This window comes from Babesia bovis (genome assembly GCF_000165395.2).
Source record: "Babesia bovis T2Bo chromosome 4 map unlocalized Chr4_2, whole genome shotgun sequence".
NCBI classification, from domain to species: domain Eukaryota; phylum Apicomplexa; class Aconoidasida; order Piroplasmida; family Babesiidae; genus Babesia; species Babesia bovis.
Window position 1 is genome coordinate 61,678 of NW_026261572.1, and position 24,963 is coordinate 86,640.

At 43.1% G+C, this 24,963-nt stretch overlaps 14 protein-coding genes across 14 annotated transcripts; 5 read left to right on the plus strand and 9 right to left on the minus strand.

Moving 5' to 3' along the window:
- Nucleotides 1-58: 58 nt before the first annotated feature.
- BBOV_IV000225 (uncharacterized protein) lies at nucleotides 59-1,560 on the plus strand. Its single transcript, XM_051767552.1, has 6 exons — nucleotides 59-371; nucleotides 616-694; nucleotides 729-816; nucleotides 987-1,096; nucleotides 1,131-1,271; nucleotides 1,385-1,560. Exons 1-6 carry the CDS (start codon nucleotides 304-306, stop codon nucleotides 1,529-1,531), a joined length of 633 nt encoding a protein of 210 aa, XP_051623584.1. The 5' UTR covers nucleotides 59-303; the 3' UTR covers nucleotides 1,532-1,560.
- A 249-nt stretch (nucleotides 1,561-1,809) lies between these two features.
- Nucleotides 1,810-3,576, minus strand: BBOV_IV000230 (putative T-complex protein 1 zeta subunit). Its single transcript, XM_001609141.1, has one exon. It carries the CDS (start codon nucleotides 3,465-3,467, stop codon nucleotides 1,851-1,853), a length of 1,617 nt encoding a protein of 538 aa, XP_001609191.1. The 5' UTR covers nucleotides 3,468-3,576; the 3' UTR covers nucleotides 1,810-1,850.
- A 241-nt stretch (nucleotides 3,577-3,817) lies between these two features.
- Nucleotides 3,818-4,841, plus strand: BBOV_IV000240 (ATP12 chaperone family protein). Its single transcript, XM_001609142.2, has one exon. The coding sequence runs from the start codon at nucleotides 3,865-3,867 to the stop codon at nucleotides 4,759-4,761; it is 897 nt and encodes a 298-aa protein (XP_001609192.2). The 5' UTR covers nucleotides 3,818-3,864; the 3' UTR covers nucleotides 4,762-4,841.
- On the minus strand, nucleotides 4,762-7,148 carry BBOV_IV000250 (putative glucosamine--fructose-6-phosphate aminotransferase). The gene has a single exon (XM_001609143.1). It carries the CDS (start codon nucleotides 6,970-6,972, stop codon nucleotides 4,801-4,803), a length of 2,172 nt encoding a protein of 723 aa, XP_001609193.1. The 5' UTR covers nucleotides 6,973-7,148; the 3' UTR covers nucleotides 4,762-4,800.
- A 639-nt stretch (nucleotides 7,149-7,787) lies between these two features.
- Nucleotides 7,788-9,582, plus strand: BBOV_IV000260 (Cytoskeletal-regulatory complex EF hand family protein). The gene has a single exon (XM_001609144.2). The coding sequence runs from the start codon at nucleotides 7,888-7,890 to the stop codon at nucleotides 9,505-9,507; it is 1,620 nt and encodes a 539-aa protein (XP_001609194.1). The 5' UTR covers nucleotides 7,788-7,887; the 3' UTR covers nucleotides 9,508-9,582.
- A 57-nt stretch (nucleotides 9,583-9,639) lies between these two features.
- On the minus strand, nucleotides 9,640-12,417 carry BBOV_IV000270 (RNA recognition motif domain containing protein). The gene is made up of 2 exons (XM_001609145.2): nucleotides 12,385-12,417; nucleotides 9,640-12,347 (listed from the first exon to the last, which is right to left on the minus strand). Exon 2 carries the CDS (start codon nucleotides 12,098-12,100, stop codon nucleotides 9,680-9,682), a length of 2,421 nt encoding a protein of 806 aa, XP_001609195.1. The 5' UTR covers nucleotides 12,101-12,347; nucleotides 12,385-12,417; the 3' UTR covers nucleotides 9,640-9,679.
- A 120-nt stretch (nucleotides 12,418-12,537) lies between these two features.
- Nucleotides 12,538-13,526, minus strand: BBOV_IV000280 (uncharacterized protein). Its single transcript, XM_001609146.2, has 3 exons — nucleotides 13,391-13,526; nucleotides 12,693-13,353; nucleotides 12,538-12,652 (listed from the first exon to the last, which is right to left on the minus strand). The coding sequence occupies exons 2-3, from the start codon at nucleotides 13,009-13,011 to the stop codon at nucleotides 12,564-12,566; spliced, it is 408 nt and encodes a 135-aa protein (XP_001609196.1). The 5' UTR covers nucleotides 13,012-13,353; nucleotides 13,391-13,526; the 3' UTR covers nucleotides 12,538-12,563.
- A 365-nt stretch (nucleotides 13,527-13,891) lies between these two features.
- BBOV_IV000290 (uncharacterized protein) lies at nucleotides 13,892-17,095 on the plus strand. The gene is made up of 4 exons (XM_001609147.2): nucleotides 13,892-14,017; nucleotides 14,054-16,156; nucleotides 16,199-16,779; nucleotides 16,816-17,095. The coding sequence occupies exons 1-4, from the start codon at nucleotides 13,912-13,914 to the stop codon at nucleotides 17,083-17,085; spliced, it is 3,060 nt and encodes a 1,019-aa protein (XP_001609197.1). The 5' UTR covers nucleotides 13,892-13,911; the 3' UTR covers nucleotides 17,086-17,095.
- BBOV_IV000300 (Der1-like family protein) lies at nucleotides 17,049-18,062 on the plus strand. The gene has a single exon (XM_001609148.2). The coding sequence runs from the start codon at nucleotides 17,082-17,084 to the stop codon at nucleotides 18,051-18,053; it is 972 nt and encodes a 323-aa protein (XP_001609198.2). The 5' UTR covers nucleotides 17,049-17,081; the 3' UTR covers nucleotides 18,054-18,062.
- A 121-nt stretch (nucleotides 18,063-18,183) lies between these two features.
- Nucleotides 18,184-19,269, minus strand: BBOV_IV000305 (uncharacterized protein). Its single transcript, XM_051767415.1, has 3 exons — nucleotides 19,177-19,269; nucleotides 18,303-19,036; nucleotides 18,184-18,269 (listed from the first exon to the last, which is right to left on the minus strand). Exons 1-3 carry the CDS (start codon nucleotides 19,265-19,267, stop codon nucleotides 18,204-18,206), a joined length of 891 nt encoding a protein of 296 aa, XP_051623621.1. The 5' UTR covers nucleotides 19,268-19,269; the 3' UTR covers nucleotides 18,184-18,203.
- BBOV_IV000310 (CAAX metallo endopeptidase family protein) lies at nucleotides 19,252-20,711 on the minus strand. The gene is made up of 3 exons (XM_001609149.2): nucleotides 20,302-20,711; nucleotides 20,035-20,265; nucleotides 19,252-19,999 (listed from the first exon to the last, which is right to left on the minus strand). Exons 1-3 carry the CDS (start codon nucleotides 20,692-20,694, stop codon nucleotides 19,277-19,279), a joined length of 1,347 nt encoding a protein of 448 aa, XP_001609199.1. The 5' UTR covers nucleotides 20,695-20,711; the 3' UTR covers nucleotides 19,252-19,276.
- Nucleotides 20,712-20,804: 93 nt separating this feature from the next.
- On the minus strand, nucleotides 20,805-21,916 carry BBOV_IV000320 (putative Proteasome subunit alpha type-1). Its single transcript, XM_051767748.1, has 6 exons — nucleotides 21,690-21,916; nucleotides 21,446-21,656; nucleotides 21,278-21,408; nucleotides 21,103-21,242; nucleotides 20,972-21,065; nucleotides 20,805-20,909 (listed from the first exon to the last, which is right to left on the minus strand). The coding sequence occupies exons 1-6, from the start codon at nucleotides 21,819-21,821 to the stop codon at nucleotides 20,874-20,876; spliced, it is 744 nt and encodes a 247-aa protein (XP_051623022.1). The 5' UTR covers nucleotides 21,822-21,916; the 3' UTR covers nucleotides 20,805-20,873.
- An 812-nt stretch (nucleotides 21,917-22,728) lies between these two features.
- On the minus strand, nucleotides 22,729-23,250 carry BBOV_IV000330 (uncharacterized protein). Its single transcript, XM_001609151.2, has one exon. It carries the CDS (start codon nucleotides 23,233-23,235, stop codon nucleotides 22,744-22,746), a length of 492 nt encoding a protein of 163 aa, XP_001609201.1. The 5' UTR covers nucleotides 23,236-23,250; the 3' UTR covers nucleotides 22,729-22,743.
- A 212-nt stretch (nucleotides 23,251-23,462) lies between these two features.
- On the minus strand, nucleotides 23,463-24,657 carry BBOV_IV000340 (uncharacterized protein). Its single transcript, XM_001609152.2, has one exon. It carries the CDS (start codon nucleotides 24,625-24,627, stop codon nucleotides 23,488-23,490), a length of 1,140 nt encoding a protein of 379 aa, XP_001609202.1. The 5' UTR covers nucleotides 24,628-24,657; the 3' UTR covers nucleotides 23,463-23,487.
- Between the last annotated feature and the right edge of the window lie 306 nt (nucleotides 24,658-24,963).

Consider the following 24,963-nt stretch of genomic DNA (forward strand, 5'->3'; position numbering starts at 1 on the left):
CCACTCACGGCTGCTGTGGCAGCAACTGATACAGTGATTCTTTATACACACATTGATCAGTTAAACTCTATACGCCGTTGAATAGTCTTCCTGTGTCTTCCAGAATGTAATGTGTGTCTCTCAGCTAGGGTTTGGCACACTCTTGGCGTACCGGCAGGGCGCCAGCAATCAACATGTTTCTAGTCTTATATAGACCCCTATGATTCTAGCCATTTAATAGGATCTGACTTCTTTATACCATATGCAGATGCTGGAGCAATTTTTGGTCTAAAGAGGTTCCACTGGTAACAACTGAAGGGCACAATGACTTCCACTATGGAGTCGCCTCCATCAAAAATCGATGAGATGACACCGTACGCTACAACTGCAAGGTTAGTCCACCTTGTATGTAACCTGGATCTATGCTGGTATTTATATATAAGTGATATGGGACTATATACTCTATATAGTGTGGTAGCACAACACCTATTGTGATACAGTGTCTATTCGTTACCGTAGCGATGTCTAATAGGAATGCGATATGGAACCCCTGTTGTATATATACATAACGTTGCTGGATCTATAGAAACTTTGATCTAGTTATGACGTCTTCTAATTTCTTAATCACTACTGCAGCTGTAACTCCCAAGTGGCGCAAGAGATTATCGAAGGTCTCGAAAGGGAAGTTAACAAACTTCTCATTGCGACGTCAATGGTACGTGCTAGACTCTTGATGCGATAATACCCAGGTGCTCTATCATAATTACATGCTTAAATACAAGGGCATAAATAGCAACGGAGCTAAGAAATCAGGATCTAAAGAAAATGGATATGCAGGTTGGTATATGTAGCTGTCTTATATGCAAAAGCCCCTGTGAGCTGTTGTACAGTTGCTATTTAATACACTCGGGGTTCCTAGTCTCAATATCTACATATCTATCAATTGTAGACACCATATGTTGTCTAACAATTGCTGTATACTGTGATCTATTAACATAATGCTGCAGCACCGATCGATAAATGTGATATAAAGGAGTTCAAAAGGGTTTTAGAAACTCTTCGCGCTACAGAAGTCGGCAGGACGTTCCCAGTATCTAACCAGCTGAAGGTTATAAGAGTAAGTGGTGCTCCATATATCTATGATTGGGTAGTACGAAAAACAAGAACGGGAGTTAGATGGGCTCAAGGCACAGTTGGCGTCAAAGATTACTCAGAGAGATCATATGCGTAAAGCTTGTCTAAACAAAGCCAGGGAGACCCTGGGTTCATTTAACACCCCTATTATCAAGAGCGTAAGTTATCCATGTTTTCTGGGACTCTATTCTTCGATACGGTTGATAGGTCCATTGTGATAGATGAAATTACATAATTGCTCTACATAAAGTGTCATTAATGCTATTCACAGTACCTCCAATCACTAGAAACGGCATACCATCTCCAAGAAGAAGGGGAGCGCTTGCGTAAAAAGTACCACAAGCTTAAAAAGGTCCTAGAGACACTGAAGGAGTTCTATCACAAATGCATCGATAGAAAGGACGTAGAATTCGAATGAACAATCGACACATTGGACCGTGTTAATTTAACGTGATGATCGCCGGTAAATATTCGGGTTTACCTAGTAAGGCCTGCTTACATTTTGCACTGATGAAGACAGTTGATGTCAAGCATTTATATATAGTTATATGACTCATAAGTACTCTGTGTCTCGTTAGTAGTCCATAAAATAGCGTATATGAAAGGAAATTGAGTCATTAATGACTCAAGTGGACTCTGTAAGCATATATACCATCTGAGCTATCCACAGTACTGCTTAGACATGAACGATGCAAAATTGAATCTATTTAGATTAGCGGTGTTAAATCCACGTGAGATTATGCAGACTTTGCGCTCATGGATCTGCCTGCCTTGATGATCTCGTCGACCAAGAGCATCTGCTGCGCTACAGTGGTGGCAATAGTTATGGTCTGCTGCTTGACGTTGTAGTTGTCCCAAATACCCTCAGCTGCGGGAATCAGGTACTTACCAGTAGATAGGTCAATGCCAACCTGACGACTGTACTCGCTGTCGATGTCTAGAAGCTCCAGCACAACCTCACGACCATCTAGGCCAGCATTGTCCGCGATGGTCTTAGGTATCGAAAGCACGCTCTCCGCAAATACCTGCACGCCATAACGAGCCTTGCCCTTAACCTGGGAAGCGTACTTCATAAGCTGGTTGTATATGTGGAGTTCCACAGCACCAGCACCAGGGAGGACGTAGCCATCCTCAATCGCGTTTTTTACAGCACGCAGGCAATCTCGGATGGCATCCTTTATTTGAGCGATACTGTAGTCACTAGATCCCTTTATCAGTAAAGTACAGCTGCGAGGGTTGCGCACGCCCTCCACGTACGTGTATTTCTCCTCCCCGACCACCTGTTCATAGACGACCTCGGCAAAACCCAGGTCATCCTCACTTAGGTCCTCCACACTGTTGCAGGCATTACCACCGCAACATAAGGTCAGACGCTCCATATTACGGCGCTTAACGCGACGTAAGGCAACAATACCATCACGGGCCAACATGTCCAAAGCAGGTGGGTCGATACCCTTTTGGTTAAGAACACAGAACGTGCGACCGTTTTCCGGTGTACAGACCTTACGCTTAAGGTCTATAATCTTCTGCACCTTCTCGTCAGTGAATTTGCGCTCCGATGAAACCAAACGCTCACGCTGCTCCGCACTGGAGTAGGAAAATCCAGAGTGGACCTCGCTACGCTCGTACTCCAAGGAGCAGTTAAGGGTCAGAATGTAGGCATTCTTGATCTTCTTGGGCATGTCTGGGTGCCTCGCACCGTGGTCAAGTACCATACCACGGACTAACTGGGTCTCCGAAGCTAAACGATGACGCATATGAATCACCTCAATCATAAACAAGTCAAGCGGTTCATCAGGACGGTATATGAGCCTAATAGCTTCTACCACTTCGTGTGCGATGTGAAGTGCTAGAGAACGTGGTAATTTCGTGCAAGCGCAGGTTTTAGCCACGTTAGCAAGAATCTCCCAGTCAAGCTTGTCGCAAGGACCAACAGGTACCCTCAAAGAAGCGATACACTCCAAGGCCTTCTCAACAGCTACCGTAAAACCATCAGTGATAAACTTAGGATGCACACCCTCGTACAATATATGGTCCTCACTGTTCTTCATTAGGTTAGAAGACAACATCACGTTGGATGTAGTACCGTCACCAGTAATCTCGTCCATAGCTGAAGCAGCCCTGCATAAAATCATAGCAGTGGGATGCTGAATCATCATCTCACTTAGCAGAACAGAACCGTCCTTAGTTATTTTAATGTTGCCAGCGCCGTTGACGAGCATCTTGCACGTACCCTTAGGACCAAGGTTTGTCTTTACAATGTCACACAGGCTCTTAGCAGCATGGATATTGGTGGCCAAAGCCGCCATAGCCTGAAGGCTGTCTGCCTGCCTGTTTAAAATGTTTACCGACATCTTTAAAAATCACGAATCATCACATGTGCATCAAACCATGAGTGTGTCGATCCCGCGTTATTGCGCGGTTCGCAATTGTTAGATATATAAAAATAATGTACCAATAAACGAAATCCTACAATATGTAGTTACGATGAATGTTAAAGCTGCGCGTCCGCTGTCTCGTGGCTGCCACCTTCAGGAGTCCGCAGGAGGCGCATGGGGATTGACACTCATCCTTTACTATTGGTACTACCAAAAGATTCCACTGACTATACACATGCGTTCATCATGGAGAACCGCTATGTTTGCCCTGATTAGACATTGATATGCTATTACCCTTGATGCCATGATTCCAGTATGTGGTGTGTAGCGTAACCGTGACCAATCTAGTAACTATGGATTTGTATTGATACTAATGCTGCATTATATGCGATTATTTAGTATACAGCGCTATAAGCGCTGCACGCTTAGATTACTGTCTACAGCGGCTGACGTACTACACAGAGTACGGCTGCGCGATAAGTCACCAGTGTGTATATGCCGTAAAAGCGCAGAAGCAGTTGAACTAGGGCCACAATTTGCTATATCGCTCGATGGAGCGCTATTAGAATCACCTTTAGGAAACTTAATGACCACAAGGTCACGAATAGTTGCTGAACTAGTGGTAGACGAGTGGCGTAGCCATATTGGACAACTTACTCGATTCGGTACCATTCCAACTACTATGCTGCTATCTGAGATGATTGACCTGTGTCCCTCGATGCGTGATGCGGTTTTGAAGGGAATCATGCTGGCGCTTAATTTCGATACCGCCCTAAGATTCGATCGCAGAGATGTTGTAGAGTTACCTCCATTAGAAAGCATATCAACATTGGATACCAGACACATGGACGCGTTAGCCAAATTGGATTTGGATGTGTTACAGTCCAGTTATTTGCTACCCATACTGGAGAAGTTTGCTAAGATAAGGGGTACCAGCCCATTGGCACATTCAGCAAGCTTGACAACTGAGTTGCAACAGCCACCTGATGTGTTAAAACATATAGAACATATGCTCCACTCAATGCCGCTACATGAACTTGTCACAATGAATAATGTGCACAAACGTCTGAAATCGGTTATACTACCCATGGAACTACTCGATGGCGTAATTGGGGCTACACAAGCGCTGAGGGCATCACGCCTGGAAGAAACATTACAAGCCGCCTCCTGGGGAATCAATGACGAGTTCCTGGATCATGAAGAAACAATGCTAAAGGAGTTGAATGCAGCACTAAGATTCCGCGAAGCGCATATACACAGTGGTACATAAAAGAAATTAATACCGAAAAAGTGCACTTTGTGGCAATTATTATACAACAGTAACTGTCTTGGCAAGACCACGGGGAGTATCAGGGTTCCAACCACGCAACATAGCAATTTTGTAAGCCATCATCTGCACTGGCACAACCGCACAAGCGGCAGTAAGCATGCCGCATTCAGGAATTTGAATGAACTCATCCATGCCTTCACCCATAGCAGGGTTGCTGGCAAGCATGATAATGAAAGCGCCACGAGCCTTCAACTGCTTAGTGGCGTTCACAGTAACCTCTGGCTCATCAGGAGTCATGATACAAATCACAGGAGTGTGTTTCTTGGGGTCTATAGAAGCTAAACTACCGTGCTTCATGGTCCCAGATGCAATCCCCTCAGCGTGTATGTAGGTGATTTCCTTGAATTTCAAAGCTGCCTCCTGAGCAATAGCATAACCCTCGCCAGAGCCAATTACGTACATAGAGTCGACATTGCACAAACGCTCAGCAACGCGCTGACAAATGTCCTCGGTACAAAGCACTTTTTTCAGCGCCAAACCGTAACCGATGATTGACTTCTTCATCTGACGCAAAAACTCCTCATGGTGCTTCTCAAGGTCCTGAGCCTGCACAATGTAACCGATCAAAGCCATCAGTAACATAATCTGGACAGTGAACGTCTTGGTGGATGCCAGGGAAATCTCACGACCAATGTTAACCAACATAGTGAGGTCACAAGAGCGGTCCAATAGTGTGTTGAGGTTGTTCAGCAAGGCTATCTTCAACGCACTAGGGTTGAGCTCAGCCAGCTGATTGCAGGCATTAACCGTGTCCAAGGTCTCACCACTCTGTGATACATATATAAAAGTGGAGTCGGGGTTAGTGTATCGATACATCTTCAACTCCGTAGGGTCGTCGGTCTCAATGTGGTCAAACATAGCTGAACGCTGAAACAATGAAGCTACATATTTGGCAGCATTGTGTGAACTGCCAGCAGCAACAAGATTTATCTTGTGACGCATCTCAATGTTCTTCAACAAGTTGGCATCACCGTGGACAGGAATCTCGAAACGAACATCATCAGGATTCAATGAGGATATCAACTCAAGCTCCTCCTTAATGAAGTGCTCCTCACTGTCAAAAGTAACGTCCATAAGACCCTCGAGCTCCTGTTTTAGAAGGCGTACCTTCTGAGAAGCGTTTACAAGCTTGAAGTGCTGCAACGCAACACGAGCGACAAGGGGTTGGTCAAACACCTCCTTCTGAATCCAGAACTGGTGTGGCTCGGGAGTGCTCCTAATAATCTGCTTGGTAATGCGGCAGACCTCACGAGTAGTAAACAGCTTTTCTACAACTGGGTAGTTCAACTCCATAACGTCACCATCCTCAAGAACAATGAAGTAATCTGTACGGTGCATAAAAGCAACAGCCTCACTGGCAATATAAACAGAACGCGTGTCGTCATCTTTCATCAACAGCAACGGACAACCAGAACGAGCTACATATAAAGAATGTGGGTTATTTGCAGTGATTAGACATATAGCCCATGAACCCTCCAAACGAGAAACCACTGTTTTCATAGCAGTGAAAGGGTCAGCACCAAGGTCTAAGTTGAGGCCAATGAGGTAAGCAATGGCACTACTGTCGGAATCAGGACAGCGCATGTCGGAACCATATATCTGATGAGGTTCCAAACCATTCTCACGCAGCTTGGCGCACATCTCATTAAAAAGCTCAACGGTGTTAGTAACCGTACCGTTGTGTACAAGAGCAACACGGCCTTTAGGATCGCAATGAGGATGAGCATTCTCATCAGTTGGCGGACCCATAGTAGCCCAACGAGTATGAGCAATGCCGATCGTTGAACCCAGGTGACGGTCTACCAAACGCTCACGAAGACGGTCAAAACAATTTGCAGGGGCTTTGTAACTGCTACATTTAGTCACTTCAATGGAACCGTCACTTCGCATAGTACCAATACCACAAGAGTCGTAACCACGGTGCTTAATGGATTGAATGTCATCCAACAATATGTCACGACACTCCTGAGTGCCCACGTAAGCTACCACACCACAGCATTCAGCCGCCCTTCTAAGGGCAAATGGCCAAGAAAAACGACGACGAATGCCGTCGGCCAGACGCGCTGCACGTGATCTAGGCTTGACATCGCAACAGTGACTGTTGTTGTCTCCGCGGTATAATATATCGCGAATGTTAGCGACAAAGCTCATTTTAGCAAGTTCGAATGAATATAACGCAGTAATTGTGATTCTTAGTCAATGAAATGCGCATATATGGACCAGGTCTAGAGGTATATTATGAACTAGGTGCACCTACACAAACTTCCGGCACAATAACGCAGGTGTAATCTACAATCCCGTGTATTGGATGTATATTGCTAGGATTTCTGTTTTATGCGCGTTTACACTAGCTGAATGTGAATGGAATGGTTAAGCTATTCGACATGAACTCTTCTCGCGTTTACCCCACATGTTTTCATGTTATTCTCCTTAGCAGGATAAAGCTGACGCGCAGCGACACATCAGTGTCTATTTATTCTTCTTGTTCTTTTCACATTTGCTGTAGACAGACCAAGTCATGGTTGCGTCTTACATTTATAAACCCCGCCCAAATCCACATGACTTCATTTGAAACGGGATTCCTTATTTAAATACATGATTCCAGGGTTAATTATGCTAGATTACGTATGTATTAACTATGTGTGGTTGTACAATGTCGTAGACACACCGATACATACGCATTCCAGGTATCTAGCGTAACCATCAGTGGCCAATGTTGTTTTTCCATGTTCCGTGGTGTATTCGTGTTCATGGCGGTAATATTTCTGGTCTTTGGTAATTACAAATTGTAATTACAGGCCATACGAGTTGTATATGTCAAAACGCGATCAATTCGTGGAATCGCTGCAGATGTGTGATATAATACGACGTTGTATTGTTACTTTTAATTATCGCATTATGTATAATGTCGGTTTATAGTAGAGTACTGTTCAGGGATCTGTCTAAATCATCAGGTGGCGTCCTATGTCCTCGAAGTGGACACCGCCTGGCAATTTGGACGCAGTACGCCGCGCACAGGGACATACACATTAGCGTCACTAACACACGATAGAACACTTATAAACAATGGCCGACCCATTTGTAGAAAGTAGGTTGACCGGTTGGCGTACACAGCTACATGATACCTGTATGAAACACCTTACGCTATCTCCAGCCCAGGATGACTGCTTTAGAAAGTTATTCTTACGATGGGATCGCAGAGGGTTTGGTTCAATGGATGGAGATAATGCGCGAAGGCTATTCAGAACGGCGGGACTGCCTGATGAAATATTGTTCGATATTTGGAGCGTAGCAGATATCGACGGTACAGGTGAACTCGATTATAGAGCATTCTGCATATGCTGCGTTCTCATTGCACATGCACAAATGAATCCAGAGCTCCTGTCACACGTGGATTGGTTAATGGATATGGATTTTGTCAACCGAGTGGCCAGCGGCGTGCCCATGTCAGAATATTTACCGTACTTCGACCTAGAAGCACTAGACATATGCGAACGAGGAGAGATGCCAGATATCACGCCGGATGAAGCTATGCGATATGAAAAGTTATTTTATACACTAGATAGAGATGGAGATGGATACCTAGAGGGACAAGATGTAAGGGAATATTACATCATGAGGAATGAACTGAATGATGAAGAACTACTGCGAATATGGGAAATCGCAGACGCAGATGTCGACGGTAGGCTGACAATGAAGGAATTCATGGTAATGGAGCACCTAGTGCACTATTCAATATCCAAGGCAAACAAATATTCACAATCACGACTCATGCACTCCCAGCACAGAGATGACGGATTTAAGCTTTCTTCAGTCACAAAAGATTACGAACAGGTGTCTAGCGTCAATGGAGATGTACATAGATCGGGAATGATTAAAGAAACTCCACATGATCTCAACAGTACAAGAACAACAGAAGCAGATAACAGTTCCACGAAACAGCATGCCAAGGAACTAATGCCAATAGTCACAGAAAGTAAGCCAGAGACTGAGCACCAAGCATATACCAAACCTGCTGCATTTAATGACTCGACTGTAGGTGAAGAGCCTGAAATGGATGTTACCGATAGCACCAAAATAAAGGATCACGCAGAGTCCTTGAAGCTACATGTGGCAGACCTAGAAGCTGAAGTGGAGAAACTACGCTCAGAAAATAGCCAACTTATGGCGATGTATAACCAAAGTGAAGAGCGTATCGAGCAGCTCCATGCATTACATAAAATGCACGCAATGGAAATGGAAGCAGAACAGGCAGCACTTAGAAAAGAAGAGCGTGAACTTAATGAACTCCAAGATCGTATCAAATCACTAAGACGTGAGAAACTGAAACATGAGAGTGAACAGCAAGCACTGCGAGATGCACTCATGCATACTGAAGATGCTGAACAGACAATGCTAAGATCAGTTCGAAGTGAGCATAGCAAGGTAACAGCAATAAGAGGTGAACGTATACAGACAATGCGAACAACCATTGAGCTCCTGGAATCACTGCATCCGGCAATCAACAGTCCTGGTACCCAGAAACCAACAATGCGAGCAATAAATGATCGTAATGTAGTACACGACTCCAAAGGTATACGAGTCACAGCAGCGGAAAGCGTCATGGAAAGAAGACTCAACCCGCACATGTCGTCACGCCATAATACAGAATGGGCACAAAAGCAAGGTGAAGTGTACCAAGGATGAAACAGAAAATGATATAACCACTATCGCACATCCAATAAGTATAGTAACATAAAATAAGTACTAATCACAAAACATAGCCATATAGTGCCTCTAAATTCTCGGTGATGCACCAAATGAATAGTTATTGAGATTCATAAAGATGTTCCATGGTAAACCCAAGGATTTTTGGTAACTAATTGGAGATGGCGTCAGCCTCACTAGATTGTGCAGCACGGCTTTCCCTGCGCTTCATACGCTGCCGCTGACCACGGCTGTATGTTTTGCGCTTTTTGGCCTTCGATGGCTTATCAGGCTCAGCCTCCTTACCTTCCTTCAACTTCGAGTCGTATTGTTCCTTACGCTTACGTTGAACGTAAAGCGCACGACTGTCCTCAATGGCAAACTCAGCAAACAGACAATTCTTTACCCCGAACAGCTCAGAGTTATTAGACAAATAACGAAGTGCACTCAGAGCAAGCTCCTCCTTATCAAAGTCAATGAATGCAAAAGGCTTTCTCCTTCGCATTACCGTGTCACCAGAGGTTACCTTACGCTTATCATCGGATAGAAGTGTTACCTTGCCTATGGTGCGAGTGGCATCCACCTTAGCAGTACCATAGAGTTTCTTCAAGTCTACGCTCTTGCGGAAGTGACTTGCAATAGCAGTGCGCAAATTATTGACATCGACGTTGTTTGGTAAGTTGCGAATGCATAAACGCTTGGGATTCACAAACATGTTTGGGTTCTTCATCTTCTCTACCTTCTCCTTCCAACTGTCCAGCTGTAACTTCTTCTGAGCAGGAGTCAGATTCTGGAACTCTGGAGATGTCTCCAGAATTACACCCTCCATAAGTAGTTCACTGTGCTTCTTATTGCTGAATTCTTCCTTCGGTGCAGGCTCGCGCTTCTTCAGGGTACTAGCCTCCTCACGGCTAATTGCACTAGATAACTTCAACCTACGACCATTCAAAGAAAATCCAAGGCCAGCAGCTTTTGATAACTTCACTCGTGAACGCGACGTTTCAGCGGATCTGGCAAATTCGGCATCTCGCTCAAGTGCAAGCTCCTCTAAATCCAATACCTTCCGGGCATCATCGACATTCTTGAACATAATAAACGCAGTGCCCCGACTACCACCAGAGCTGTCCTTGCAAATCTTACACGATTCCACAGCACCAAAGGTGTTGAAGTATTCTCGCAGACCTGATTCCGTAGATTCGTAACTAAGGTTACGTACGAAGATTGTGCGCTGCTGCTGGTCAGCGCTGCTATTGCTTTCCAGATTAACCGTATCTTCGTTGAGAGACTTGCCTTCTTCTGTTGCCGCATCAAGGTCAGCGTTACTTGTGTCGCTGCCCTCGTGTTCATCATTGTCTGGATCAATATCGTCTTCAGGATGGTCCCCTTCACTTGTCTTGGGCTTGTCAGCATATATCTCAGTGGGAAGCGCCATTGTTAAGCGGATATTACGACCACGGAATTCAGAACCGTTCAAACGAAGAATGGCCTTATTGGCCACATTGGCATTCGTAAACTGAATAAACGCGAATCCCTTTTTCTTATCGCCACCAGGCATGTGGACAGTAGCACCCTTGTCAAAAGTATGAGCCAAGGCCTCAAGGTGCTTGACACTAGTGTTAAAAGGTAAATTCTGGACGAAAACACGTCCAGCACGAGAGGTCTTCACCCCGAATGACGGTGCCTCACAACGGATTCGTGATTTCTTAGTACGGTCGCCCAAAGTAAAAACCAAAGAAGTGCCGTTAATTAAGGAATTAAACTTAATACATTCCTGTACCGTATCAAAAGATACCTTCCAAGTGCCATTGTCAGATTTTTCAAGACATTTGTATGACGCGCCAGGGATATCACTGATTGACTTCGCTAAATCAGATTCCGCAACCTGCTTTGGTACGTTGTGCAATGCCAGAGATTTGTAAGAATTCTTAGATGGCATATATGATTTTTTACCGTCATCTGTGGATAAACGACTGGATATAGAAACTGAAATGGATTTACCATTCAACTCATAACCATTTAAACGTGATATGTAAGCATTGGCAATTTCGGAATTCGCCACAATAACCACAACCTTACCACGAGCTGTCATGAAACAATTGTCGTATTTACCACAAACAGATGCGTGGTTGTTAATCAGTGACTTAAAATCACCCTCAGAAGAATCGACATTGGTAAATACAAGACGCACTGATGTGCGAGGTTTCTTCGTAGGAGGCCCAGCATTTTCTGATGACACAGCAGATGTAGTATCAGATGTTTCCTGAGATTCCAACTTAGCCGCAGATAACTTTTTCAATGGCTTTTTGTCATCAACAACCCCTTTGTCCAAAGGCCGCTTAGACCTTTTGGAATCTGCCGAAGTAGGTTTAGCATCCTCTGTGTCATCCAAAATATCCTCAGGAATCAATAGACGATCACTTGGGAGGGAACTGAGATCTATTGCATCCTCATTGTTTTCACCAAATTCTGTTACATCCACACCAAATGAATCAATTACATTCTTAATGTCACGTAACATGGATTCAGTGGAAAACTCAACGGAACCAGATCCGTTATCCACGGTCTTACGACCACTCTTCTCTAGCGATTTCATAGTAATGATGTCTAATTAATCATTTTGAGGCGTTAGCCCAACGCTCTAAATAAGGGTCTGGAGTCGCAGATGTTATAGTAGTGTCCACAGGTGAACCATTCAAAATATCAACCTCTAGAAAACCAACAGGCTTAAACGCCGCAGAAATCCGATTATGCACAGAACTAACACCCTGTTCTAAGCTAGAAACTGTAGTACCCCTGCGATAAAGCTTATCAAACAGGAAGACGTCTAGCTTGCCGGGAACCTGATTTGTATAATTAATCACAACAGAAACAACAAACCTGTAATTTGCGCCACAACGTTGACATTTTAAACGTGTAAAAACACACTGATGATCACCCTACCTAGGTAAAAACGTAATCAGGAACAGGTGTAACACGCCCCCATCCAAAACTTAATAGACATGAACAATATCGAAATAATAACACACACTACGACGATAGGATATATATTAAGTGAATTAATGTTTGCGCATTAGAATGCTGGCCATTTCCGGTGTAACCTTAGTCAACTTGCGCCGAGCCTTCTTGCTCATCTTGGCTACCTTCTCTGTGAAACAATGTACACATCTACACAAGTATAAACCCACTGTTATTAACCAATACAACATCGTTACCAGCAGATTTTATTTCGTTCGCTTCCTTTTTAGCACGGCGGGCTTTTATCTTGCGATTTCTTTCAATTTGGCGCTCTTTAGCGCGCTTTATCACCTCTTTGGCCTCTGCAGAAATTTCCTTCATTTCGTTCTTTAAAGCCTGAGCCTCCTCCCATTTCTGTCGACTGCGTTCCTCTGCTGTATTGCCGCCACCGCTCTTTGACAACGCACGACGAGGACGAGACTCCTTCTTCCAAGGCCGTCCTGAAAGAGGTGTGCCCTTTATTGATAGCCCATCGGAGGCGCTAGTCATTATTGTAGTGATTCAACAGGCAAAATAATGCCCTATGATCATTATGATATTCACCTGAGGCGGATGGGATACTGTGTTAGGGTACTACACAACACAACTTATGAAGTTTCCTTTTTTCATATGTAATTATAGGCAATTATATTCGGTAATGTGTTTTACCATAATGATCTGGTTTTTCCCATTCGACAAAGGTGTGGTCCCTTATATCAACAAATGCCATACAGGATTCTAACTGTGTGACTTCGGTGGAATCCATCTTTTAGTATATGATTAGTAATCTCTTATGTAAACTGTATTACTGTTAGACGGATTGTATAATAAGTTTTTTCCTGTAACTATACCCTGACTACAGTAAACAATCTTTTGCAATTTTGCTTACATTGTTTTATACCAAGTGACAATACCATTTATTTATCCGTGGTAATTGCTGTAGCGCGTAATCTCTGCTAATGATTCCTGTGGCGGAGCATTTAGCTGCCTGGGCTATAGTTTCGCAAAATACGGAATGCAGTCATGCGAAACTAGTTGCTGATCGCTGTTAGCAGAGGGATCGGTTCAGCATGCGACACAATGTTGACGCAACTGGACCCTGGCATACATGCGCAAAGTATTTGTTTTACCATGTGCCACATCGAACCACAGTTGAGCCCAAATGCTGGGATCAACCCTCAAATGTAGTAAATGTACCAACTCCTACAATCTTACCAACTAATCTACATTAGTGACATAAAGAGTCCATTGAACCGCATCTTGATGTTGAATCATAGAGTAACACCAATACCATCAACGTTATAGTCCGTACACAACATCACAACAATAAAATAACGTGGACGAACATACGATACAATCGGTGATTCGCACGTCTATTTAGGATATGATATAGTCAACATAATTGATAAGATGACGCAAATAAAGAAGAGCGGAGCCTTTGCGCTCATCGGGTGCGTGGCCGTCACAGTGCTGGCTTCCACATATGCCTTCCATGTATCACAAAACAACAAAACCGGTACGTTGAGTTTAGGTTATAACTAACAGTGCTCAGCTGGTCAGCATGATGCAATGGTTTCAGATGAATCAAAACCGATCAATCATGCCTCCTTCGCAGAATTGGGTGTTTTCCTAGAACCCAAGATGATATCTAATCACGATGGTAACATGGTACCATCGTTCCTCCACACAAGCCCTATGTCTATAGGCGCAGCATATGATTCAGTCAGGCTTCCTAAGAAGGACAAGTTGTTCCAAGTTACCGGAAGCGTCGGCGGACTTGTTCAGGGTAACCCAGTAACGGTGATACTTGGTACAATGTTCGGATCACGGTTTGATATTCTTTATGAATCCAAGATATCAGTCGAATCACCCATATTCAATTTTATGGTTGTTAAAGGACGCTATTACATCAAAATAGAGGCCTCAGGATATTACCTCCCTGGAGCCTCAAGGCTGCAAAGACCATGTAAACGCGATCCATGCCCTTTCACCACTACTCAACATCAACTTCAAGTGGAGCCAATAATGAATAACGATGGTGTATACAGATACCAATGGGTTCTACAGGAAAGCGCTCAGTATGGTATAGAAAGCCTGACAATGATTGATCCCAAAGAAGCTTCAGCTATAAACGCAGATACTCCAGGTATTGAAGGGCTTCTGGATTACAGTGATGCGGCTGCAAAACTTAAGATGTACTTCGGTATAGAACTACACGGAGCATGGGGAAGTGAATATGCCAGCAGGGTCTATACTATCCTAGACAAGTGGGACTGGTACAAAGATTTGCACAAGAGGGAACCCAAACAGCAGAAGTGGGTTCTCACTGACGAGCCTTTGTATCCACAAGATGTTTCAATCACCAGATTTACACCTCATAATGAAAACCCACCAGATGGAAACATGGATGCAATGAAATACACCCAAATGGTCACATTCTCGAGACAAGCCTTCACATATGCAGTTAAGAGAGCCCTTGAAAAAGGGAAAGGTAATGGAATTTACTTCTCCAGGAGATTGCACAAATCAATAATCAGAGCGTTATGCCTCCACGAACCTAAAATCATGAGGGAGCTTTTTACTCACATGCATGACGTCATTCTAGTGGAACCAACACAGAGGGAATTATTCTTCTACCATGGTATGCCAGTAAGTCCATACCCAGAGAGCCACTACCAGTCATGGTTCAAGCACCCCGAAGAACTTGTAGAGATGGCAACAAGCTGGAGAGAATTTCCCGCTGGGTTGCAAAAAATCTCGGGACTTAAGTTCCTATTCCGCAGAGTCGACGGTATGGTAAACCCAGAATCCCCAACAGCACCAGCTATTGCCTACCCTAGAGGACCTGGTAGTCCGTCCTATATAGAGTTCATGGAATCAGGATTTTACAAATACCCAGATGTGCCCCTGATGGTTTTACATGAAATCGCGCACTTTGTTCACCAAAACGTAGTAACACCGGAGATGTTCCAAAAATGGCGCGATGTCGGAGGGTGGTTCCGTGACACTAGAGATCCGGATGGATGGATCACTAGGCAGCAGACAGAATTCGTTAGTGACTATGGTCACAAAAAGAATCCTGAAGAGGACTTTGCAACATGCCTTACAGATTATGTACTAAGGCCAAACCTATTGAGAAGTAGGGCACCCAGGAAATACGATTTCATGCGCAACAATGTTATGAATGGCGCATACTATGTAACTAAAGCTACGCACGAATTCCTAGTGTTGAACTTAGGTAATCCAGACTTTATGTACCCTGGAAGAATCACAAACGTGGATATCACCGTGACAGGGAAAGTAGACCAGGATAAACAAGTCAAGTTTATAATTACATTGGCCAACAACGGACCACAATCGTGTGCTGTAAGTGGGAAATTCCGCCTGGTGTCATCAGTAGGCACATTCCATGACGTAGAGCTTGGTGGTAGAGGATGTACCCATACACTCGAAGGTAGCGTACTTATTAACAAGACACAAAAACGTGGTGTATGGACAACTGATCAGATTGTTCTCGTTGATGAACATCAGCTTCACCGCTATGTCGGCTCAGCAGATTTCGGAATGCGTGTTTGGATAGACAATGTCGCAGAAGATTTCATCGAACCAAAGGCAATTACTACGTCAATCGGTCTACACCTACTCAACACTAAAGGTAAGTAACGTCAAAAGCACTGGAAGCTCATATATATTGTAGATGGCGGTGGAATAGCCCGTGCAACATGGATCGTCGCTGACGCCGGTGTCCTTCGTGAAAAATCATGTGGATTTGCTTCCGTATACAGCATAACTTCGCAACAGTATTCATTAGGAAGCTATGCATATGGTTTAAACACAACAGCAGGTCCAAACCCTGACTGGCGTAAGGGTATATGGAATGGTTGTAGACAGGTGCCCTCGCGAATGTGTGATTCCAGGTGGGTACAAAGCCATGAGATTGACGGTAGTTTGAACTTCAATAAATTCGCATTCGATGACGAATTACATTTCGAGGGACTCAGCGCCAATGAAACCAATGCAAATGTGTGTAACTGCTTCCAGGTAGCAGTGAACATCCCTCTGAGTAAAGCAGCGCGTTCTGGCAAATACTTCCTCAGTAACGTGAGCTCATTCGACTCAGCAGGTAACTCACAGATGCTTCAATGGCCACGTGAAAAGGGACCATTCATTGAATATAACAGTGGTAGAGCTATAGAAGATAATAGCAAACCCGAGTTGAGGAACGTCCGCGTAGACAGTGCTCCAGTAGACGTACAACATCCTAACGGTGAGACTGTGGTATGTTTACTTATGAAATTATACAATACGTAACAGGTTAACATCGATTTTGACGTGCGTGACCCACAGAGTGGTATAGCTGGTATTATAGCACTCTTGCGTGACCCGTTCGGTGCTGAATACCAATTCCAACCTGATTTCAACAAAAACGAAAATAACTGGCAACGCGTCTCATACAGATATATGTTGCCCAGAGGATCAGTACCTGGTGTTTGGCATCTAGCTTACATTGTCATCTATGACAATGCAGGAAATAACCTTACAGCAGATTTGAATGAACAGGTATTGGTGCAAGCAGCAAGATGAATGCACGTATTCTGTTGTATTCCACACTCATCAGTTTGATTGCCCATGCCGAAGTATATGCACGCTCCGCAATTCATGGACCTATACAGCATGCGATAACTCAAGTGTCACGTCAAAAGGATCTCATTCCTGTCTCTATGTCCGCCAAAGGGAGCTTGTACAACCTGGCTACCATACCTACGAAACCAATGCTACAGTGTAATGGAGTACCGCCAAAGGATTCTTCATTGAGCTTAGACAACGACGAACCTAAGTGGAGCCTAAGTTCATTATTGGACTCAAGAGAACACTGGTGGTTATCTCGCTATGTGAAAGCGATCAAAAGATTGCCACCAGTCACTTCGAGCTATATCACACTATCTACGATTATGGCACTATTGTCCTGGGGGTTCAACGATAATTATCCGTTGGAAATATTACAATTCGACCTTAAATCCTTTAAAAGCGGTAAGATATGGAGAATATTAACTCCGTTTCTCAACTTCGGACAACTTTGGCTGGCCCATATCTTTATGGCACAGTCCGTGGCATTGTATATGGCGTCTGTAGAGGTTTCACATTGCGCAAAGCCTGAGAAATTTCTTGAATTTATGACTTTCGGTACCATGTGCATATCACTCTATGGGCTTGCTGATTCTTTGTTTGGTAAGCAGGAGAATACAATGGGAAGCGCGGCGTATCATCTTCATACGTATGTGTTATACTACTGGAGCCGTCTAAATGAAGGGACCGTAGTGAACTGCTTTGATTTATTCAATCTGCCCGCCGAGATGGTTCCCTTTATATTTGTCTTGCAAAACTATCTCCTCTACAAAGAGATTTACGCAACGGATATAGCTGCTATTGCTGCAGCCCATTTTTACTTCTACAACCTCTCCAATACGAAGGCAATATGGCCTTTTTCACTACTACGGAAAATAGGTTTCAAAAAGCTCTACGAGCGATTTAACAATGAAATATCTCGTTAATGTAGTTTGTACATAGTAAAAACTTTTTATCATAGCTTCATGCGTTATTATATATACATTCGATTTAGAACACTATAAAATGATTCACGAATACATCCAACACCATTTAATTATGGTAAGTGACCTTATCGGATGTGATTAAAATGATGTTCAATTGCTGGTAAGCGTGGCGTTCTGCGTTTTTCCATCTAATGCGGCATCTATTCTAGCAGAGAGCTGTGCTATATAACACGATACCATCAAACATACCTCAGAAGATACAGTAGGATATGAATCACGCTTTCTCTTCAAGGCGGTAACGACATCATCTTTATCTTCGAATCCAAGAGCATTCATGGCCTCAAGACATACGGTGAGTTGCAATAATGTCAGTTGTGAATATTTGATGCATTTGACGATCACTTTGCCCGCTTCCTTGATATCTGGATCTATCCTAAAGCGTGATAAAACGATGAGAGCCCTCAATAATTCGAATGGTCCAAAACTAGTGGCGCGTTCCTGCAACTCACGGCAGATCTCGTGTATAGTCTTGTCATTCACTTCCGACTTCGAACATCCAGTAGCAAAGTTGATGAGTGATATAGCGTCCACTGATTTTATGTTGCATATTCCCCTCGTGATTAAGGCTTGTATCAGCTCATTATCGTGGTAGCGCAACCTTGTCAACGCATGTAAAATATCGCATACATCTTGCGGCCGCAAATGGTCTATATTTTCACGCACTACAGTAGCGCAACGAGTGACTAGTGTGCTATTAGTGAAGTGTATCTTGGAAAAGAATACCAAGATTGACCGTGATTCTGTTAGTGGTAATGATGGATACTGCTCCAGTTTATCAACCAATGCAGAAAATAAGTGGAAATTGCGATAACGTGCTTTTGATAAGCTTGATAAAATGCTTACGATGTCATTTGCTCCCAGATTGTCAATGTGACGGAATACAACGGCGGCAATCTGTCGGAGCTCATCTCTCCCGGTGACACCTAAATTTGTATATTAACCATTATATATAGTAATGTGTCTTGTCTAAGACTTATGTAATCTAAATGCCAGCCTATTACACGTGTATAATGCCAATTCGTGATGTACTATGGCTGTTGTACGAAGGAAGGGTGTAACGTACCTTCACGAACACAACGACGAACTATAGAAGCTACACTGCAGCTAGAAGAAGTAACTAATCGATTTAACAGATCTACTTTAATGCTATTCATTGAAGAAGGTTAGATCTTTTTATCTGCTATGGCCTTGTATATGGCATACACACGCTCGAATAAGACGGGGTGGGTAAAGTGATACCAAGAGTAGAGAGAATCATGATGTATCATAGACTTGTTGTTGTGATGAATCTCTACTAGCGCCTTTGCTAATTCTTCACCGTGGCCCATCTTAACAGCGAAGTTGTCAGCCTCGTACTCTCCGTAACGTGTAATGGTGGTGCTAGCGATGTGTAAAAGCACGCCAAGAGGTGTATAAAGGTATCCGAATAAAGTCATTCCGATTATAAATGCGCGTTCGTTTCCATAACCAAAGCTCTCAAACATGCCGGCATCATTCTTGAATAACCCGAAGAGGTAGAACATAGCGAATAATTGAGTATAGCTGAATAACAACAGCTTCAACGTGTGGTTGCACTTCCAATGTCCCATTTCATGAGCTGTGATAGCTATGATCTGCTGTTTTGGTTGTTTCAGAAGGGTGTCGTACATCACAATTTTCTTGAACCACCAGAACCCATAGAAATACATGTTGGAGTGGTTGGAGCGCTTAGAACCGTCCATTAACTTGATTTCACGCAAGGGAAACTTGAGTTTTTGGGCGAGGTCCTCAATATCCTTCTTCAATTCGTTATCGTTCAAAGGCTCAAATTTGTTGAACAACGGTGCGATAAAATCGGGGTAAATAACCATCATGAAAAGATAAAATACAGCAACGAAAACGCCAACCTATGAAACATAATAATAGGATTATTAAAACTTACGTATAGATAGAAATATTCTCCACCCCAATTTACTAGGAAAATAACGATAGAAAGAACAGGTGCACCAATGACAATCTGTAGGCCAAATGATATCAACAGATCCTTAAAAAATAGACGAATGGTCTTCTTGTTGAAACCATGTTTCTCCTCCAATACAAAGTCAGAATAGAGACTAAACGGAATTTCTATTATAGTGTCTATTACAGCTTTAATGCCGCAGAAAATGAGTGACTGAATGAGTATGTGAGTATATGTTGATGTACATACCTGATATGTCTCCGATGGATGCTTCAACAAACTTCCAGCATACTTCCACAGTCTAGGTCCGAAATAGTAAAATAGTAGTACCATAGCAAGTATGGTTTGAAAGATAGAAGTAACTATCTGGAAAATCAGTTTATCACGTGCATATTCCACAGTCTTGTGGTAATCATCAGATAGAAGATACACATCGACGTGCTCTTGCGCCCTTTTGGAAACGGCATCCTCATTTTTTGAAGCTGCTTGTTTACGATTGTTTTCCTTGGCCAATCTCAACTCCCGGTTCACAACACGAAGTTGTCTGAAGTTAAGGTAATGCTCGAAAAGCTCATTCAAAACGAGCGTTCCGAGATAAAACTCAAAATGAAATGGTGAACGAAAAGGTGTGTTTATACCCATATTTAACAAACCGGAACGTAAATTAATGAAAAGAACAAAAATAACGCCCAACAGTACGGCAGCTAGGCGCATTGATCGGGTAGGGTGAAACCATAACAGGTATTAGATAGTCAAGTATATGACACATTGATATAAATAAATGGTGTGTGTTATAAAATGGGTATGTGCGGCACAATCATCTAGATTGTTTCCTCCTGAGAATCTTCGGCAATTACCTAAAAGGGATGTCATTTGCCAAGAGAAAGAATACATAATAAACAAGCAGTAGATGACATACCTTATCAACGTAAGGCTGGGTTTCAGCGGTTGTCAACAATTTGAATGGCATATCCTTGCCTAAGATGCACACCGTCACCATGTCAACATCAAACCTGGTACAGATAAATGAACCCTGTCATATAAACCCACTCTCCATCACTAGGAATTGTCATTTTTACTGCCTTGACTGCATGGTATATAAGGGAATCTATATTGCACTCCTCGAAGTTGGCAATTTTACGTTCGAGGTATGTTTTGGCACTTTGGCAACGAGCGCCAAAGGCAGTAGCCTGAATCCATATGTCATTGTATAACCGAAACATACATTGTATTCCACAACGTTACCGCTGGGACATGTCTCATATAAGTGTAAACCAGTCCTGTCATCGTACCCAGCAACGAGAAGACCGACACCAAAAGGCCTCTTGGATGATGTTTGCGTGTTGGCTTGAGATTCTATTTTGCAATCTAGGTAGATACAATCAAAACTCACTTTGAGCAATAAGTGATACTAGCTTTGTTGCGGTAATGTCGCAGCCGTACAAAAACTTGTTATTGAGGCACTCATTGCGCATATAGTTTACAATCATCTTCGCATCAGATGTAATACCAGACATAACAACAGCAATATGTTCGCCGATGCAAAATATTTTGTCCTGATATTCCGCCAATTTGGACGACTTACGACGAACGGCGCATAAGACCTGAAGCTGTCAGTAACGCTAGACAATACTTACAATGTGAGTCTGCGATTTAATTCCTACACAACATGTACCTTGTTTAACAGCTTCCATGGCATATTCTACCTGAAACAGACGCCCTTGAGGCGACCAGGTAATGCAGTCCGTATCATACTGATTGCGGTACATTGTTACGGCTATTTGGTTTCTGATGTATATTTAATACCGTTGAAGCACAATTGAACCAATGTGTAATGTCAATCAAATGTTAAGACAATGCATATACTTTCGATGCAGGTTTCCGTTATATGAATTTCCGTCCCCACCATCGGAGCGTCACAAATAGCGTTATTATTTATCATATGATGACATCAACTCATGGATTCCATTACCATATGGTCTATAAATGCATTTTTACAGTTGCTATTGGATGTGTAAAGGATTTGAACGTCTTGTCTCATTCATTGCTACCAGGACCATCCATATCGTTGATTGATGTGGCATAGCATTGTCAAACTACCGTGTAGTTTAACGTAGTATATATTTGAGTAACCAGAGACAGAAGCATATGTACTACTGGGAGTGATATCTGCAAATATATATATATATATATATATATATATATATATATATATTCATGGATTCTCTGAGGCGCTACTCGACGCATCCACACACCAACTATTTGTTGCGATGAATGTTTACGGAATCACTTACAACATTGAACAATGCTTTAATACACTCACCACGCTGGTCTAGGTTGTTGTGTGTTTGTGGATAAATGAAAGAACGTTATCCTGCCCCTTACGTAGAGACGTTATCATTTAGGATATAGGTATTTTGGCGTATATAAAAAATAAAAATTTAGATTTTAGTGTTGAATGTTATCAATGAATATGGAATCAACTGCGGTACTCTGATTTTCCCTGTGACACTACTGTTACCCGGTCCGGTCACATTTCGTGTTATTGCTTCAATATATGTTAATCGGTATATCACTTCAAATTGCGCTGTGAATGTAAGATATAGCTTCAATACGCTATCGCATTTAACTTAAACTAAATGGTGCATCAAAGTCCATCTTGATGATCCATATTGTCTCTTCTCTTCACAGCTATGTGCTAGAATCCACGGTATCCACAGTGTCCTTTACAAGAGGTACCTTTTTGCTTCTAAAGTAGGCCAATACCTTGTGGCCATATAACTTGTACAGTACAAACCCGAATATGCCGATACCCAATAGTATGGGTATTGGTTGATACTCATTCTTGTCGCAACCGGCATAGACCCCTATGGCCACTACTAAGCTAATGACAAACAGTACCCCAAAGACAATAGTGAATGTCTTGTTATGCTTGGCCACAAACTGCTTATATTTTTGGTAGAATCCTAGGGAGTCACCAGTGCTTGATGTACTATCCTGAATGTGGTCATCTGGCCGGTCTAATGGATTGCTACTAGGGCCATCACGTGACTCTGTAATACCAGGTACTCTATCTGGGAGAGCGGTAGTCCCATCCGCAGTGACATCACAGGACATCTGGCATATCCATAGTATAGTAGTGTAGAGTAATAGTGCAATGCTAAGTTTACGGTACCGTGCCATTATATTGATCTAGTGGCAATGTGAAGATGCTGTATATGATAGTGATATGGAGTAGTAGTGAATAGTACTCCGCTATACAATAGGGTGCTCATTTTTGCACTGCACTTAAAGTAATTGCCAGATATTACACTCTATGCTATACACAGTACAATTAAGGTATTCACAGTGACTGCTCAAATTCTTAATGGGTTATCCCAAGTTGGGCCATCAAGTGTAACAGGGTGGTACAGGCAATACTCAGTGGTACTATTCCTATGCGATATCAGTGTCTGGTACCGTGTTCTCAGCAGTCTCAGTACCCTTGAGACCCTTTTTCTTCGGGAGACACCATTTAAATAGACCACAGCGGTATGCATACCACAATGTAGGTACCATCAGTAGAAATGAGTAGCCCAGCAGGGTGTATTTCATAGCTTCAACATCACCGTTGACTCCATAAAATATTGCATTTCCCCCTAGCATCACTACCGTTACCGCGACCAGTGTTATCAGTAGTACGACTGCCAGTAACCCAAAGCACATGTATTCCTTGGGCCAGTGGAATACCGCTTTATACTCCAGGCAGTACAGGGTAATGCCCAGGGCCACTAGGTGCAGTGCTAGAAAAATGTAACCTCTAGTACTTGATAGCGTTGAATGGTATTCCACAGCAGTGCCCAACGCTGCCAATGCCAATATAGAGGCCACTGCAAGTGTGGATGATATCAGTGTCACCACTTCCGGTACCGTATATGGTAAATTGAGCATAGTTCTCCATATAATTGCCATCGCATAACACTGGGCACAGGGCACTACCACTTTATCAAGATGGCCAATAATAGTCTTCTCGGTCTCCCCCTTATGGAGGTGGTCTCCATGAATGGAGTTGCTTTCATCCTGATACTGTATCATTGAAAGTGTTACTGCCAGTATCAGCAGTACCACCAAGGCTACCACTATTGCACTACCATAGCACACATACTGGCTTTTACAGCATGGTCTACAGAATAGGTTACACTTCCAGCCGCAGAATAGAGTACAACCCAATATAACCAGTAATGCCGCTGAAACACCGTAAATGGGATATTTCCATTTGGCTCCGTAGCTCGGCCGGTTGCCACCATCTTGATCCAGTTGTTCTGGTACTGCCATTAGAATTACCGCTATTTGCAGTAATACTAGTAGTACCAATAGAACCCAGTGGTACCAGGTCATTGGGGAAACGAGGTACCCTGCCTTCTTGCATTGCCATAGACATACTGCTAGCAATAGAGTAGATAGTGTAGTAGTGCTGTATAGTACCTTAGTACTGCTGTACTGGCCTACCACAGTAATCAACGAGCCCAGTTCCTGGCAGCAGAGGTAGAGCCATAGCAGTACTAGTACTATAGTGGTACAGGTACTAGTATCCATGATGTTTTTGGCAACAACCAATACTACTGTATTGATGCTGTTTTCTTTGTAGTATTTATCACCCGAATTGTCTCCCTTGGTAATATTCAGTAGTGGTGGTGTTCTTATAGAGGCATGGGTTAGTCCAGCTGATGTCAGCTGTAGGCATCTTTAAGAGAGGGTTCTAGCAGTATACACCACGTACTGAATATGGGGGATTGGGGGAATTGGCTAGTATAGTACAGGGGGTAGTATTCAGTTGTATTGGGTAGCAATGTAGTAGTGGTCACTAACACTATGATAGCACCACATGGTTACCCTTGATAACACCACACTCCTGAGCTCCAAATATGCATT